General features: G+C 48.1%; 1 protein-coding gene across 2 annotated transcripts in view; it reads left to right on the top strand.

The window, feature by feature from the left end:
• The window catches only part of LOC128832660 (dynein axonemal heavy chain 11-like), a 161,042-nt gene that overhangs the window by 72,036 nt on the left and 71,630 nt on the right, over window positions 1-17,376 (top strand). For both annotated transcript variants that reach the window (XM_054020209.1, XM_054020210.1), the window contains 4 exons: window positions 9,922-10,035; window positions 10,900-11,043; window positions 11,648-11,830; window positions 12,604-12,705. In XM_054020209.1, the coding sequence (XP_053876184.1) occupies window positions 9,922-10,035; window positions 10,900-11,043; window positions 11,648-11,830; window positions 12,604-12,705 (543 nt within the window). The remainder of the gene's footprint in view (window positions 1-9,921; window positions 10,036-10,899; window positions 11,044-11,647; window positions 11,831-12,603; window positions 12,706-17,376) is intronic.

Genomic DNA, 17,376 nt, shown 5'->3' with positions numbered 1-17,376 from the left:
CAGTGAGTCGGTGTGGCTCCCCTCCTGTCCAGAAGGGTCGAGCCCCGGCTAGGACCTACTACATTTGGCGCCCAACGTGGGGCCCGAGCCCCTGCCCCTGTGAGAAGGGGCTAGAGGGGGAGTGGCAGTTGCCCCCCCCGTTCTAAGGAATGGATATGGAGCGGCTGTTTCAGCTGCTCACGGGGAGCCAGGAGCGGCAGCAGACGGCCCAGCTGCAGCAGCAACAGCAACAGCAGGCCGCTCAGCTCGCACAGCAACAACAGCGAGATGCCGCCCAACTCCAGTTGCAGCAGGAGCAGCACACAGCCCAGCTCGAGCAGCAGCAACAGCTGGTGCGGCAGTTGGGAGTCCAGCTGCAGCAGCTGCTGGTCACGCTCCCTCGCCCCGCGGCGGGGCCGGCGGGGGAGGCTGCGGAGATGCCACGGTTAGCTGCCCCCCTTCGCTTGACAAAGATGAGCCCAGACGACGACCCGGAGGCATTCCTGGTCACGTTCGAGCGGGTAGCCCTCGTCGCCGGGTGGCCCAGGGACCAGTGGGCTACCCTCTTAGCCCCCTACCTGACGGGGGCGGCCCAGGTGGCCTATCGTGGATTGGCGGCTGAGGAAGCACGGGACTACGACCTGGTGAAGGCCGCGATATTGGACGCCCTCGACGTCAGTCCCGAGACTTTCCGACAAAGGTTTCGGGGCCAGACTTACCCCACCGGGGCCCGACCGCGGGTGGTGGCCCAAACCCTGAAAGAAGCTTGCCGACGGTGGCTACAGCCCGGCACCCGGACGGCGGAGGAGGTAACCGAGCAGGTGGTGTTGGAACAGTTCGTGCACACCCTACCCTCCCGAGGGCGCGCCTGGGTGCTTCGCCACCGGCCGACGACGCTGGCCCAGGCAGTGTCACTAATGGAGGACTTCCTGGCCGCCGAAGATGCAGTAGGGCCCACCTTCCGCCGGCCCGGGCCCGAACCAGTCCGCGGCGAAAAGAAAGGGGAAACCCCGAGCGGACCACGACACCCCGCACCGAGGCCCGACCCCCGCCGCGAGATCCGGACCCGGCACGCAGACCCGGCTCCTCGGACCGGACCAGTGGCCCCGGGCCAGGGGCCCCCAAGGGCTCGGCGAAGCCCCCCCCGGAGCCCAAGCCGAGAAGGCCCCCGGAGCAGACGACCGGAACTCGGACCCTGCTTCAGTTGTGGGAAGATGGGGCACCTCCGGCGAGACTGTCCGGAGATGGACTGCAGCTATGGGCAAGTGTGGGCGGGCCACACTCGAGCCAGGCCGGCCATGAACCCCAAGCTGACCATCCCGGCGGCCGTCGGAGGACGGACGACGCGGGCCTTGATCGACTCAGGGTGTGGTCAGACGTTGGTCCGTAAGGACCTGGTACCGCCGGGTGAGACCCGCCTAGGATCTATTCATCTACAATGCATCCATGGGGATGTCCGACCATACCCCAGCGCCCGGGTCCCCCTAACCATCGCGGGGATCACCCGACACCTGGTGGTTGGGGTAGCTCCCCATCTTGCATATCCTGTGATCCTCGGTCGGGACTGGCCGGCCTTTGAGGAAGTCCTACGGTCCACGCCGGTCCTGGGGGCTGATCGGTTGGGGCCCTCCTCAGAGGACCCCGAGCAGGGTCCGGCGACCGAGATAGACGACACGGACGCAGCGGGACCGCCACCAGAGCCGGCCCCTCAGCCCCGCTTCGATACCGATTTCTGTCGGGACCAGCGAGAGGATCCCACCCTTAGCCGCTTCTACGAGCAGCTCGCGGCAGTAGATGGGAGTGTTGTGGACCCCCAGCGGGCCACCCTGTGGCCCCATTTTGAGCTACGCCGGGACCGGCTCTACCGCCTGGACCGTGACCCCCGCACCCAGGAGCCGCAAACCCAACTGTTAGTGCCCCTGTGTCACCGGCGGGCGGTAATGAAGTTGGCCCACGATGTGCCAGCCGCCGGGCACCTGGGGCGAGAGAAGACCCTCGCTCGAATCCTGGCGCGCTTCTTTTGGCCAGGAATCTCTCAGGAGGTGAAAGAATATTGCGCCTCCTGCCCAGAGTGTCAGAGGGTCGCCCCGCCCGGGATCCCCAAGGCGCCCCTGGTCCCCATGCCAGTGATGGAGACACCCTTTGAACGGGTCGCCATGGACCTCGTGGGCCCCCTCCCGAAGAGTGCCGCGGGGTTTCAATACATCCTGGTCTTGGTGGACTATGCCTCTCGGTTCCCCGAAGCTATCCCCCTACGAAGCATTACCGCCCGGTCTATCGCGGGGGAATTGCTGAAAATCTTCGCCCGAGTAGGACTGCCTAGAGAAATACTGACCGACCAAGGAACGAACTTCACGTCCCAATTGTTGCGACAGGTATGTGCCCTCTTAGGCATCAAACAACTCCGGACGTCCGTGTACCACCCGCAGACGGACGGGTTGGTGGAGCGGTTTAACCGCACTTTGAAAAGCATGTTGCGGAAATTCCCCGCAGAGGACCTCCGCCACTGGGACCAATTCCTTCCACCCTTATTGCTAGCCATCCGAGAAGTCCCGCAGACCTCAACAAAATTCTCCCCTTTCGAGCTGCTGTATGGACGCAGACCGCGGGGCCTCCTAGACCTGATGAGGGAGACCTGGGAACAGTCAGCGTCCCCAGCCCAGGGCCTCCTGAAATATGTCATCCAGTTACAGGAGTACCTTGCCCAGGCCGGAGCCCTGGCCCGCGAAAATTTAAAGACAGCGCAGGAACGGCAGAAACGGACCTACGATCAGGGAGCCCAAGTCCGGGAGTTCCAACCAGGAGACCGTGTCCTACTCCTCCTCCCGTCTAGTGAGTCAAAATTGTTAGCCCGGTGGCAGGGACCTTACGAAGTTGTGCGTAAGGTCGGTCCCGTCACCTACGAGGTGCGGCAACCGGACAAGCGGAAGGAAACCCAGCGGTACCACGTCAACTTGCTGAAACGGTGGCAGGACCGGGAGGGCCTCTTAATCAACCCATGCCCGCCCGAGCCGGAATTGGGACCCCAGGTACCCTCGACGGATGACCCCCCGGCACCCCAATTGGGACAATCGCTCACGGAAGAGCAATGTAAACAGACTAACTGCCTGCTGAAAACCTTCAAGCGAACCTTCACGGCCGTACCGGGCCATACGTCCCTGGTCAAACACTCCATCCAGACCGAGCCGGGAAAGGTGGTTCGAGAAACGACCCGGCCCCTGCCCTATCGGATGCGGGGTGCGGTCGAGGAGGAAGTAAGAGCCATGCTGGCTCTGGGCGTCATCGAACCGTCGCAGAGCGAGTGGCGTAGTCCGGTGGTCCTGGTGCCCAAACCGGACGGTACCCGCCGCTTCTGCATTGACTTTCGGAGGGTAAACGCCATCTCGCGCTTCGACGCCTACCCGATGCCCCGTGTAGACGAGTTACTGGGCCGCCTGGGGGAGGCCCAGTATATCACCACTTTGGATCTTAGCAAAGGCTACTGGCAGATCCCCCTCGAGGAGACCTCAAAAGAGAAGACCGCCTTTGCCACTCCAACGGGGCTGTACCAATTCACACGGATGCCATTCGGTCTCCATGGAGCCCCAGCCACCTTCCAGCGGCTGATGGACAAACTTCTGCAGCCCCATCAGGACTATGCGGCGGCGTACATAGACGACGTGGTCATCTATAGCCGCGGCTGGGAGGATCATCTGCCCCGGGTTGCGGCGGTCCTAAGGTCCCTAAGACAGGCGGGCCTGACCGCCAACCCCAAAAAGTGCCGGATTGCCTGGCAAGAGACCAACTATCTCGGCTATACCGTCGGGGGCGGACGGGTCAAGCCCCTTGTCGGGAAAGTCCAGGCCCTCCTGGACTGTCCCACCCCATCGACCAAACGGCATGTTCGGCAGTTCCTGGGCCTCGTCGGGTATTACAGACGGTTCATCCCCCAGTTCGCGACCATCGCAGCACCCTTAACTGGGCTTCTGACGAAGGACAGCCCCCGGCAGGTACGATGGTCCCCCGAGTGTGAAGCGGCCTTCCGGACACTGCAGAAGTGCCTCTGCCAGGAACCGGTTCTCTATAGCCCAGACTTTAAACGCCCATTCATCCTGCAGACGGACGCCTCTGGCGTAGGATTAGGGGCAGTCCTGTCCCAAGAAGTGGAGGGAAAGGACCACCCCGTAGTATATCTCAGCCGGAAGCTGTTCCCCCGTGAGAGGAATTACGCCGTGGTGGAAAAAGAGGCCCTCGCGGTGAAGTGGGCCTGCGATGCCCTGCGCTTCTACCTCCTCGGGGCCCCGTTCACCCTCGTCACAGACCACGCCCCCCTCCGGTGGCTAATGCGGATGAAAGATAATAATGCCCGCATTATGCGGTGGTACCTCGCTTTACAACCCTACGCATTTACGGTCCAGCATCGAGCTGGTAAGGACCATACGAATGCGGACTTCCTATCCCGCATAGGGGAGATGGGAGGACCTGGCCCCGACAGGCGGGAGCCAGTCTTAAGGGGGGGGGTGTGTAGTGAGTCGGTGTGGCTCCCCTCCTGTCCAGAAGAGGGAGCCCACGTGCCGGCACCAGAGTGGGTGGGACCACCACCGCCTGTCCCCGCCCCCCGGAAGTCAAGGGGCGGGACAGGAAGTATAAAGGCCGGCCGCCAGAGCTCAGTTGGAGCCCAGCCACCGCAGGGAGCAGACGTGCGGCCGGGAGCTCCTGCCCAGGAGACCGTTGAAGACCGGGGCTTGGACCCTGGCTGGCCTGAGCTACCCCGGGCCCGCTACGAAGAGGAGCCGCCGGAGCCCGCTCACGCCCGCCACTGGGAGAACCCCTGGGAACCGGACCCCACTAACCCTGAGGGTGAGACTGGACCCGAACCCCTCCGCCCCTGCTGCTACCCAGAGGAGCCGCCTGGGGACCGTTGGCCTGACTTCCCGGCAGAGCTACCGGACCTGCCACCGAGCCCCGGCCCAGAGGAGCCCATGCAGGTGGACTGGCCTGAGCCCGGCGCGACGAGCGAGGTAGGATCTGAGGGGGATCACGGAAGTGGCCCGGGGATAGCCGACCCCGGTCCGGCTGCAACTGAATGTGAGCCTATGTCAGTGTGTTGCGGTCTGGATACCCCACTGACCAGCAGCGGCAGCAACCGCTGTTAGGGCCCCGGGCTGGAACGCAGTGGAGTGGGTGGGCCTGCGTTCCCCCCTGCCACCCCCACTCACGGGTGGCAGGCATCCCCCTCACCCGACACTCGGCTACAGCAAGCCTAGGCGTGCCTTGCGTGGGCTTTGAACTATTTGCTCGCTCAGCCCCTGCAAACGAGGGCCTGAGCTTACCTGTGTTGGCCCGCCCTGATCCAGGGCCTGGCCTCTGAACTATTTGCTCGCTCAGCCCCTCCAAATAAGGGCCTGAGCTTAACTGTGTTGGCCCCGCCCTGATCCAGGGCCTGGCCTCTGAACTATTTGCTCGCTCAGCCCCTGCAAACAAGGGCCTGAGCTTAACTGTGTTGGCCCCGCCCTGATCCAGGGCCTGGCCTCTGAACTATTTGCTCGCTCAGCCCCTGCAAACAAGGGCCTGAGCTTACCTGTGTTGGCCCGCCCTGATCCAGGGCCTGGCCTCTGAACTATTTGCTCGCTCAGCCCCTGCAAACAAGGGCCTGAGCTTACCTGTGTTGGCCCGCCCTGATCCAGGGCCTGGGCTCTGAACTGTTTACTCGCTCAGCCCCTGCCAACAAGGGCCTGAGCTTAACTGTGTTGGCCCCGCCCTGATCCAGGGCCGGGGCTTTGAACTGTTTCCTCGCTCAGCCCCTGCAAACCCGGGCCTGAGCCAACCGTGTTCGCCCCGCCCTGATCCAGGGCCTGGGCTTTGAACTCTTTGCTCGCTCAGCCCCTGCAGTCAAGGGCCTGAGCTTTAACTGTGGCTGCTCCGACTCTGCACTAAAGAGCCGGAGTTCCGGGACTAACTGACTACTTGTTCCCACAGCAGTGAGTCGGTGTGGCTCCCCTCCTGTCCAGAAGGGTCGAGCCCCGGCTAGGACCTACTACAATTAGGTATAGTGAGTTTGTCAGGACTGAGACAGGAGTTGCAGTGAACCCTTTGCCAGTTGGCACCAATGGCGTTTCTGTGTCACAGTATGGCCAGGCCTCTCCTACCCTCTCTCCAAACTCTCCACTTTCCATCATGCAAACCGAGCAGAAGCTCAGCAATCCTTGCTTATCTATCACCACCCCAGTTTTAAATCCCCAATTTCAGGGGGCAGCGGTGAGCAAAATTACCCTTTTCAAACTGCCCCCAATCTATTCTTGTTCTACAGAATGACAGTTTTTCAGAGATCATTTCCCTGAATCAGTCCCCTACCTCTATTCCCCTCTTCTCCCACATGGCAGAGCTGGTCAAACTGATTAGGTAGTCCATGAGGTGCTCCCATGTCTAAGGAGACTGTATCATGAGGCAAAGACTAGGAGCTCTCCCACAATCGCTTGCAGCTCAGGGGCCGTCACTTGGCCAGGCAAAGGGACTCAGACAGGACAATATTGAAGACCTCTGGGCTTACCCAGCACCAGCCAAGACTCGTCTAGAGAAACCTCTGCAAGGTCCTTAGGACTACACAAATCAGACCATCGTCACTGATCAAGAACCATTCAGGCTGGCTCTTTGGAACTTCCAGGATCCCCTGAGAAAGGAGCACAACAATTTGATGCCTCTTCTATATATAAATGGGCAAGGAGTGTTGTCCTTGCTCTCTACACAACAGGAAGAATATGGGGAAACCACACAGGCACAACTGGATTCTAAATAATGGTATTTATTAACTATATACAAATACACAAGACTTCTCTAGCTACCTATGTACGCTGTTGCTCTACCAGGCTTCCGAATGTCTTCAGAACAGAAGATAGGGAGGCCCACTTGAGGGCTCCCAAATTATTTAAAGGGATAGTACCCGATTCTTATACATTGTGAGGTGGGGACAAGAAACTCAAGTATATTGGCTGAAGTGGGCCAGATTGTCTCCTGGGGAGAACGCCACCCTTAGCTGCATCAGAGTGATTTACATAAGGGGGACACTGAACACAAAAGTGGGCTGTCTAAGCTATCAGCAGAGAGACTACGTGGAATGCTCCCTGAACCTAGAACTATTACAGTTGATTTCCAGTACCCCAGACTATCTCCAGGGAGATCTATTTGCATACAATCAAAATGCAAAGGTGAAACTCTTATTCACCTGAGAAGAAGACCACACCTCACTGGGATTGGACACTCTGACTCAGATCTGTTTTGGCTCTGGGCTTTCCCTGCCCTTCTGCTAGGAAGAGTCACTCAGAAGGTGAAAAAAGAGGAAATTATGGAAGAAGGCATGGTACTGAGAACTGTTTCTATTCAGTCTCTCACCTGACAGGATCTCCTATCCATTAGCCAGGTCCTGATTTTGGAGCGTGACAGCTTGGCTAACCTAGATGGGTTACTTTTCCACAATAATAGACTATCTTAGCATCCCACAGGCTTTCCACCCTCTTAGCCTACACAAGAATTTGGACAAAATTCTACTGATACCAGGCTAGAAAGACAACTCCAGGAAACTAGTCATCCTAGCTCTTCCGGATGTCTTGCAAGATGGCCTAAACTTGGGCCAAAGACCTCCTACCATTATATCTCATGTCTCAGCACTAAATAGTGTTATAAACACAGGCTCTTCCATGTCTCTTGTAGATCACCCAATGGTAGTCAGGCTCTTTAGGGGAGCATGTCTACCAAAACTAGCAGTCAGTCCTGCCTTCCCTACCTGGGATCTTCCCAGAATTCTGTAGGCTCTCATGACCCATTCAAACAGATGGCATCTAAGTCTCTGCATTTCATTTCCATACAGACATGCTTCTTGATCACAGTCATATCAGAAAAGTCTGAAGCCTCTGCTCTTACTACATCTTCCATAACAGTCATTTTTCATACTACTGAATCGTTTGTTACCAAGATAAACTCTTCTTTCCATACATCACAGAAAATTGTTCTTCCTTTGTTTTTCCCAAAGCCTCTACACCTGTATGAAAGAGTTGTTCAATTTTACCTTAGGAAAACTGATTTGTTCTGCTATCTGTTCATTTCTTTCACCCTAAATGCCTGGGCCTGAAAGCTCCTCCATAGCCAGACATCAAACCAATCCCAAGAGGATCAGTGCCCATTCAACATTCTTCATGGCAGCATCCTGGGCAGAAAGGGAGTCAACCATTGAGGAGAATCTGTCTTGTCCTGCCTCTCCTCCTTTGACAATGTTTGTGTGAGTTGTCATGCCAATAAAATCTCACTGAATTGAATTGAAATTGTGTAAAGCTGCTATGTAGTCACTCCCAACAACACTGTTTTTACATAGTGCTATTGGGTTCACCTTCGTTCTTCTACAGAAGGAAAATTCCTTGAGTAAAAAGTGCTCCAAGCCATGGTACCTAAATAACTTAATTATACTATTTTTAGTTTCCTCATTCTACGGATGTTGGAGGCCACTCATACTTGTCCATGATGCTCTAAGAGCGAGCCATGTCCCTTCCACTTTCACTCCAGATGAGTGCTTCCACAATTGTAATGAAACATTAAATTTTTACTAGTAGATTAAAAATAAAACTTTGTAACAGTAGCACTTTATTCAGCCACATTTATTATACGCTTCTGGAATGAGAGCAGGAGGAGAGTGGTCAATGTGTGGAGCCTCATGGACAAGTCTGAGGTGCCTATGATATTTGCAGGAAGTGAATAGCAATCCAAATGTCTCTGAATGGCAAAGAGGTCATATCCAAAAAGGAAATTATCAGGTAACAAATTTTGCAGTGTATTTCCAGGGTGGTTTCAGGATAAGAATAATTGCTCTGTGTAGGTGGTAATTTAGCCACTGGTATACAAGTTCTCCCTTACAAAGTGCCTTGTAGCTGTTCTGAAATGGCTTTTTAAATGCATGTTTATTTAATTAGTGGGTATTATTAAAATAGAGCTGACACCATTAAGTTATCAGAAAGCTTAATTTATTTCCCCAGTACAAAAGCAATGTCATAAACCAGAAGCTCTGGGCAAATTTCTATTTTTTAAAATTCATGCTGTTTTTCAATTACACAATTACAAAAATCCCAAAGTGGTCTAAATGTCTATTTTCTTACCTGATGTATTAATACAATCAAAACCAATTTTAAAAGAAAATATATATTCCAAGAATAAAACACATTCACCAAATTTAAGCCTGGCATACATTTTTTATTTTATATTTAGTTATAAAACTGTCAGTGTAAACTATTATGATGGAAACTATCAGAGTGTTTAGCTATGACCCTGATCCAGAGTATATTGTGATTACATAACTGGGCAAATGATAGCATAACTTAACCTTTTTTGTCAAGATGCCAGATAAATCTGTCTGAGATCCACAAATGTGGCAATTTTTCTGCCATTTTCTAGCTCCTCCATTTGCCTGCTCACTTTTTTGCCTCTATTCTTGATATCAATGTGTTTTTCCCTCAAAGAATTTCAGTGGGGTATCCTCCATCTTCTTCCATGTTTCTGCTCAGAAAAGGATAGAACAGGAAGAGGGAGCAACTTCATGATTCGGGACAGCAAAGAAAGCAGCTAGGATGAAAGGAACATGGCACTCTGAACTCTTTATCAGAAGTAATGGGGTTTGTTTTGTCTGGATGCAGTGGTCTGCAGGAAGAGGAGACTGCAACAGTGGTCTCCCTATAAGCCTGGGGTTGTAAGTAACCTGCCATGTGGAGCTTTAACTTAGCAGAGCTCAGTCACAGCTGGAGATCTGACCCATTGTCTCTTTCTTGGGATTATTGTATGTTGGGAGATTTTTGGTTCTCATGATACAGTAACTGTAGGAGCATAGGATCTGCCACACAGTTTATGCGACAGTGCCTAATGTAACTGACTGCACGTGGAAAATTAGGTCTAAGGGTAAACTCTTAAGATTCTTTGTTTGAACAGGTAGTGGCAATCCAAACAGAAGTATCTCTGAAGCAGAGAGAATGTGAAGATGACCTGGTGAAAGCTGAACCTGCTCTAGTGGCTGCTACGGCAGCTTTAAATACACTTAATAAGGTAAGAACCAGGCAGTTTAATGGCTGTGAGGAACTTCGTTTAAAGGATTTTAATAAGCTATGTATGTCTCAGCCCATTGGTCTTGTTGCTGTACTGATCAATGAAAGCTCAGGAATGAGCTTGTTCCCCAACCTCCCTAGACTGGCAGCCCCTGGGAATTTTGTAGAAGCAGCATAATTAGTATGAAGGAGCACCTTGAACCTCTTGAGTTCTGGCTGGTTGGAAGCATCACTGTGACGTAGGATCTGCTGTGTGTATATGCAGGACAGGGGGAAGAAGTGCGTGTGCCCAGAAGAAAACTGACAGTCGTATGATGTGTATAGATTATTTTACCTACTGTTATTGAAAGTAGTAGCACTACAGTATAGTACAAGTATATAGGTTATTTTACTGTGATTTATTTCACTGATGATAAAGTCAAGTCACATCGAATAATCTATATTAAATATAATATCGACTGTAACAAGAATAATTAGTTGATTTGGGTTCAAATCCAATAGGAAATTTGCATGAAAAAATGGCTTTTGCATTTTACTCTGTAGAAAATTATATATGTATATAGAATCCATACAGAACATTGCTTGTTCATTTTAGTGCTCCTGGACAGTGATGGCTTCCTTTAACTATCATGCAGATAGTTGCAGCTCTACTTACTATATGAAGTAATGACCAATGGGATCACAAGCAATCAAGAGTCATCAAAGAGTACAGCTGTGCATTCGTAATCTCTTTATCAGAATGATTCTGCGGTACCTCTGCTGCACCAGCAATTGCATTATTTCTCTGTAGACATCTCTCGCTTTGCGGATGGCTAACTCTATGTTTGGCAGCTTTCTGCTGATTTTTTGTGTGATTGCTCTTCAGGTTAATCTCACTGAATTGAAAGCCTTCCCCAACCCACCAATTGCAGTAACAAATGTTACTGCTGCAGTCATGGTATTACTGGCTTATAAAGGCAAAGTGCCCAAAGACCGAAGTTGGAAAGCTGCTAAAGTCTTCATGGGAAAGGTACTGGACAGTGGGAAATCATCTGTTGGCTATGTGTGGTGGGTGAGAGGAGGGCTAGTTAATTAAATATTACAGTCAAGGGTAGTTTTGAGTCAAATGTAATATCACTTTCTTAAAGACTTAACTGAAAGAGCTGTATGTCATGTTGTTATAAATCATGTCTCCCTGTGGCTTCAGTGGCATATTGAAGCCAACATGAGCATCAACTGGGAGTTACTCATTATTTGCAAAACTGAGAGCAGTCAAGTATAAGAGGAAGAAAATTGTATATATGTTTTTACCTGATATTAGACAATTTCCCAAATTAATTGCAAAAAGCGACTCGGGTGGTTGGAGTTTTTTGAGGGGGTGTGATGGGAGGGGTTCTGTAAATGAATGATTCCTGTGAAGATGTGCTTCAGGCCACACTTTTTTCTTTTTCTTTTTCTTTTTTTCAAATTTGTATTCACTTAGTGCTCAGTGCAATCTCCAAAAACAAACTAAATGCAGAGTGCCAATTTTGCTTTTATATTTTAAGGTCATGAAAGCAGGAGTTAACTTGTGATCTTGGAATGTTCTCTGCAGTGTAAATGGATTGGGTACATTAGGTCTCTTCTTCTTGTAGGTTGATGACTTCCTACAAGCTTTAATTAGTTATGATAAGGAGCATATTCCTGAGAACTGTCTGAAAGTGGTCAAAGAACATTACTTGAAAGATCCAGAATTCAACCCAAATTTGGTCCGCACAAAGTCCTTTGCAGCAGCTGGTCTCTGTGCCTGGGTTATCAACATAGTAAAATTCTATGAGGTACTGTATATCAAAATATTTGGTCTCTGACTGGACAAGTAGGTGAGTTTGGAAGGATACTACAATAGACGCTTGTGACTATTTCAGCAGACTCAGTGTATTATTTTCAGTGAAGATACAAGATTAAATGCAGATGGAGGTTGAATGGAAAACAGTGCTAAGGCTTGAAAACTTCATTTTTAAAGAACAAATTTGAGGCCATTGGGGTTTGTAATTGTCATTTTGATGCAACAGTGGGGACAGATCATATATCTTTTTTCTCCAGATACACATTCCCCCTTCCACTTGAACTAAAGGAAAACCTCAGCTAGCTGTCTACATGACAGGCAGTCTGAGACACAATTGAGCAATTCTGATTCTCCAGTAGATGCCAGTGATATATATGCAAACTAGTGAGCCCATGGCAATATGATGGCTGGATGTCATTCAATTCTGTGCTAAGGAAACAAAAGTTGGAAAGTGTTTGGTATGAGTGAGCAGCGTTCATTTCTATTTAAGATGTCCTTAAATACGCTACTGTCAGAATTACAAGGGATAACTCCTGTCCTAGAAAGCAAGTAACATATGTGTATAGCTATAATTATGTATTTAATGTAGGTTTGTATGTATTTCACTACCATGTACAAAGGTAAAGGAAATGTATGCAACCTGTGACTTACAGGTTCATTGTACAGATTAGAAGCTCTTTCATCAGGTGTCATTTGCAGTTTTTGTGAATGAATACAAGATCTATTTTTTGTCCTAATAAAACTATACTCTCTCTATTTCTCAAGGTGTATTGTGATGTGGAGCCAAAACGTCATGCATTAGCCCAGGCAAATGCTGAACTAGCAGCAGCCACTGAAAAGCTAGGAGCAATTAGGAAAAAGCTTATTGTAAGTACTGTCTGAACAACGATAGTCCTCTTCCAGTATCTTGAGCTCAGTTCATTGGCTTGTGTCCGTCTCTATGGCAAGGCACTGACTCTGTCCAGAAAGATAACTGGTTTTATTACTCCCCAGCTCTGAAATGCCATAAAGTCCTTGTTTTAGTGTCAAAGATATGGTTGTATTAAGCTTTATTACTACTTTTCCTATAAACCTATTGAAGGGCATCCTACATTTTCAGTTGGAGCACATTAGGCCATTAACAAGAAATTACAGAATTTCCCCAAAGCCATTCAGCTACATATATAACCAATAGATTTAATAAACAAAAATGGCAATTGATATAAATAACAGAATGATTTGTATGAGCTGTATATCCCTGCAGAATCAGTTGTTATATGGCTATTGACTTGTTGGTGCCTAGAAATAACTACCAGAATGGGCATTGGAAGCTCATGCCCATCTACATTTATGCTTGGAATTAATTACATAATAAAAATGATATTAAATCCCCTCTGAATCTTTAAGAAAAACATTAAGAAACTTGGAGATGGAAACCAGGACCTCAGCTTCTTCAGAACATCCTGTCTTCTGAGTTATTGGTTGTACCAAAAAATATATTTACCACTACATATTTATTGAACTCTTTCTCCAGTGTTTATATTCAGAGCCACATATGCTTACATTCTGGACAAAAATAACTCTTTACTGCTTTCTTTATTCCTGTCAGCCCTGCTGAATCAACTTAGCTGTGAGAAAGTGATCTGGGATGCTGTCCTGTCTTGCTCATTGTCAGATTATTAACAAAATTCCAATAGAAGGAGCCGATTCTATCCTGAGTCAGACCTGCGCAACTTCATTTCTAACTGGGGAGAATTTGGCCTGCAGAATCCTTGTTATTAGGGAGTGACATACAGAAGGAAAGGACCCAGGTTGACTTGCAGATCCCAGACTGAGTTTGCAAGGCTGGCAAATAGGTGGTTGAGAGGAGGGGGAATAAATCCTTTTAAGCATGTGTGATGGTAATAATGATCTGGAAGTCATTGAGAGATAGCAAATGTGGGACTCCCACAGTGCCTTTCTTTGTCAGTTTTCAGAGTAGAGAGCTTGTGCTTTCTTGTTCTGTGCTTAATAGCACTATTACTGTCTGCTTATTCTTCTTATAATTCAGTAAGGTCCCATCTCTGAGTCCAGTTTCTGACCCTTGATATATGTGCATTTCCCATTTATTTTTTTCCCTTATGAATTTCTCTACATGTGGTCATGTGCTTATTTTGCTTTAATTATGGTGAGTATCCTGTAGGAAAAGTTGGACACCACAGGTTAAGTTACTGTTCCCCTTGCTGTTATCTGTTTCCCGTGTATGGCCAAATATATCATCACATTCCATATTTAACATGAATATTTTTCTCAATAGCCATATAGAATACACTTCCTTTTGCAGAGAGGCTGGATGTGGTTACTTTTTTTAGTAAAACAGACAATAGAATGACAGGTTACAGTTCTGTCTTTTAAAAAGGTTAGTCAAGTCCAGAGAAGATTGTGAGGAGCTTCAGAGGGATTTCACCAAGCTAAGTGAATGGGCAAAACTATAGCAGATGAAATTAGATATTGATAGGTGCAAAGTAATACATGTTGGAAGGAATAATTTGATCTCCTCCTCCACCTTTCCAGGTTCTAAGTTAACGGTATCATGTAGGAAAGAGACTTGGACATCATTATAGACAGTTCAATGAAGACCTCTGTTCAATGTCAGCAGTGGTCAAAAACTCAAACACAGTGCTAGAATGCATAAGAAATTGTTGTGTAATTGTTGACTTGGTATATTGATTAATTTCTTAGACTGCAGTGATTGATCAGGGCTCAGTCTCCTGGATGGCCACAGCATCAGGAAAATTATTACTAATATTGTTAGAATGAGGGACCCGAGGAGTACACAAGAAACAATTGCAGTTTATCACAAGGCCGTTTATTAACCAATCCGCTAAGCAGAGAAACAATCCCAGAAACACTGAAATCCAACAGCAGGGAGAGAGTGCAAAGTGTTTAGCCCTGTGACTGGCCTCATTCATATCTGCTGGGGAACTCTAGAATGTCTGCCACCTCCTCCTCATCTTCACTGTCACCATCACCCTCAGTATGCGTCATCCTGATGTCTCTTCAGGTTCACAGGCCGGGATACAACTTCTATAATGTGTTATGCTAAAGCCCACTGCGGTTGATACATATGTATGAAAGTTTCAACCCCCTTTTCCTTATCTGTGCTTCCACAGCCCACTAAATTTGGGGTGCCCTGTTTTTCAGAAGCTAACTTGTTACTTACCTTTATACTCATTAACATTTACATCCCTCAATCACCATAATAACTGGTTGTTACCACATTGCTGACACCCTATGTCTGCAAAAATTCCCAAAATGTTACAACCAGCTTTAACTGGTTTTATCTGGTACATCGCAATACATTTTTCCCCAGACAGTAGCACTTAACACATTTACTATAACAGCACAATTTCCAGCACGAGGTTATTTATCAGTTAGCTAGTCATGTCAACCCATTCTTCAGTCTGAAGCCCTGTTTGGCTAAGCTAAATATCTTACAGGCCTGAGTCATGTATGCCCTATATTAAAATATTAATTAATACTTATATTTCACATCTGTATTCGAAATATACCCAATATCTTTTATCCTTGGCTATAAAATGGAAGAGAGAACAATGCAGAAAATACAGCACCATTATATAAATGAATGGGTATGGCCTCTTTTGGAACACTGTAGTATTGGTCACCTCATCTCAAAAAAGGATCTTGCAGAATTAGAGGGGGTTCAGAGAATAATTAAGGGCATGGAAAAAGTCTCATATGAAGAAAGATTGAAAGAGTGGAATTGTTTACCTTAGAGAAAAGGCAAATAAGAGGGGACATATAAATGTATAAAATAAATAGCATAGAGAAGTTAATTTAGGAACTTCTATTCACTCTGTTATGTAACACAAGAACAGAGAGAGTAAATGAAATTGAAATGTGGCAAATTTCAAAGAAAATACTTTCCATGCAATGCATATTTAACCTGTGGAACTCCTTGCCACAAGACAGTAATAGATTTTTTTTTCAAGGCCAAACGGGATTGTTATGATGATCTAGTCTAATCTCCTGCATAATACAGGCCATTGTATTTCACCCAGTAATTTTTGCATCAAGTCTGTATCTTGTAGTTGAGCTAGTGCAGGGGTCAGCAACCTCTGGCACGCGGCTCACCAGGGTAAGCACCCTGGCGGGCCGGGCCAGTTTGTTTACCTGCCACGTCGGCAAGTTCGGCCGATCGCGGCTCCCACTGGCCACGGTTCGCCGCTCCAGGCTAATGGGGGCTGCGGGAAGCTGCAACCAGCACATCCCTTGGCCCTTGCCGCTTCCTGTAGCCCCCATTGGTCTGAGACAGTGAACCGTGGCCAGTGGGAGTGACGATCGGCTGAACCTGCCAATGCGGCAGGTAAACTGGCCCGGCCCGCCAGGGTGCTTACCCTGGCGAGCCGCGTGCCAGAGGTTCCCGACCCCTGAGCTAGTGCATGTCATTGAGTCCAAGAGCTGAACAGGATTCAAAGAGGAATTAGACCTTTGTATGGTTAACAAGAATATCCAGAGTTTTTATAACAAATATTAGAAATGAACAAGAGTTTTGGAAGAGAAATAATCCTCTCTGCTTCAGGCCTTAATGCAACCTTGAACTATTGAGAATTAGGAAGAAACTTTCTTTGGGGGCAGGCTATGCCATAAGAAACTAAGGAGTTTCTTACCTTCCTGTGACTCATTCGGTGACAGGATGCTGAACTAGATGGACCATTGGTTTGATTTAATGTGGCAATTCCCTTAGAGTAAGGGAGTCATGAGTACTGCAAGATCTCCTGTTGAGCTGGAGAACTCCATGTTTGCTTCTTGCAGCCCACATCCCGTCAGCTTCTATTATGGGGTGGTTTGTTCATAGGCCAGTGGAAAAAATCTTGTAGTTTATCCAAATGCCTTATCTTTTTCAGCAAACTATAGGAAAAAGGGACTCCTTCCCAGTGTGTTTTGCTGTTTTACATGAGTAATCTGACTTAAGTAGCTCATTTGTATAAATTACAAATACACTCAAAAAGGCATCGTGAAGCGATATGGCATTATCAGATTTCGAAATGGGCTCACAATAATTCACTTATTGTAATGTAGCACTAGATAAAGGAAAGATACCACTTGGCTGTTACTGCAATGTATTTGAATTGTCCATTTAAAGGAAATAATATCTGTTACTGAAATAATTGAAACATTTTAATTAAAACTTTGTGCTCATCTGACAGTATTGTATAAGGCTTAAAAAGATTAAAGTCATTATAACACTGCAGTCTAAATCACCAAGAAACGTATACAAACAAATACCTTTCAAGGATTGTCAACTATATAAAAATAAAAATTTCTTTAAAAAAATACAGTTAAAACTAGGGCTGTCAAACTATTAGAAAAATTAATTGTGATTAATCGCGCTGTTAAACAACAATAGAATACCAGGTTTCAGAGGGGTAGCCATGTTAGTCTGTATCAGCAAAAACAACGAGGAGTCCTTGTGGCACCTTAGAGACTAACAAATAAATAAATTTGTTAGTCTCTAAGGTGCCACAAGGACTCCTCATTGTTTTTAATAGAATACCA

This window comes from Malaclemys terrapin, chromosome 2, assembly GCF_027887155.1.
Source record: "Malaclemys terrapin pileata isolate rMalTer1 chromosome 2, rMalTer1.hap1, whole genome shotgun sequence".
NCBI classification, from domain to species: Eukaryota; Metazoa; Chordata; order Testudines; family Emydidae; genus Malaclemys; species Malaclemys terrapin.
Note: the sequence above shows the minus strand (reverse complement) of the source record. Positions and strands in the feature narration are given on the sequence as shown.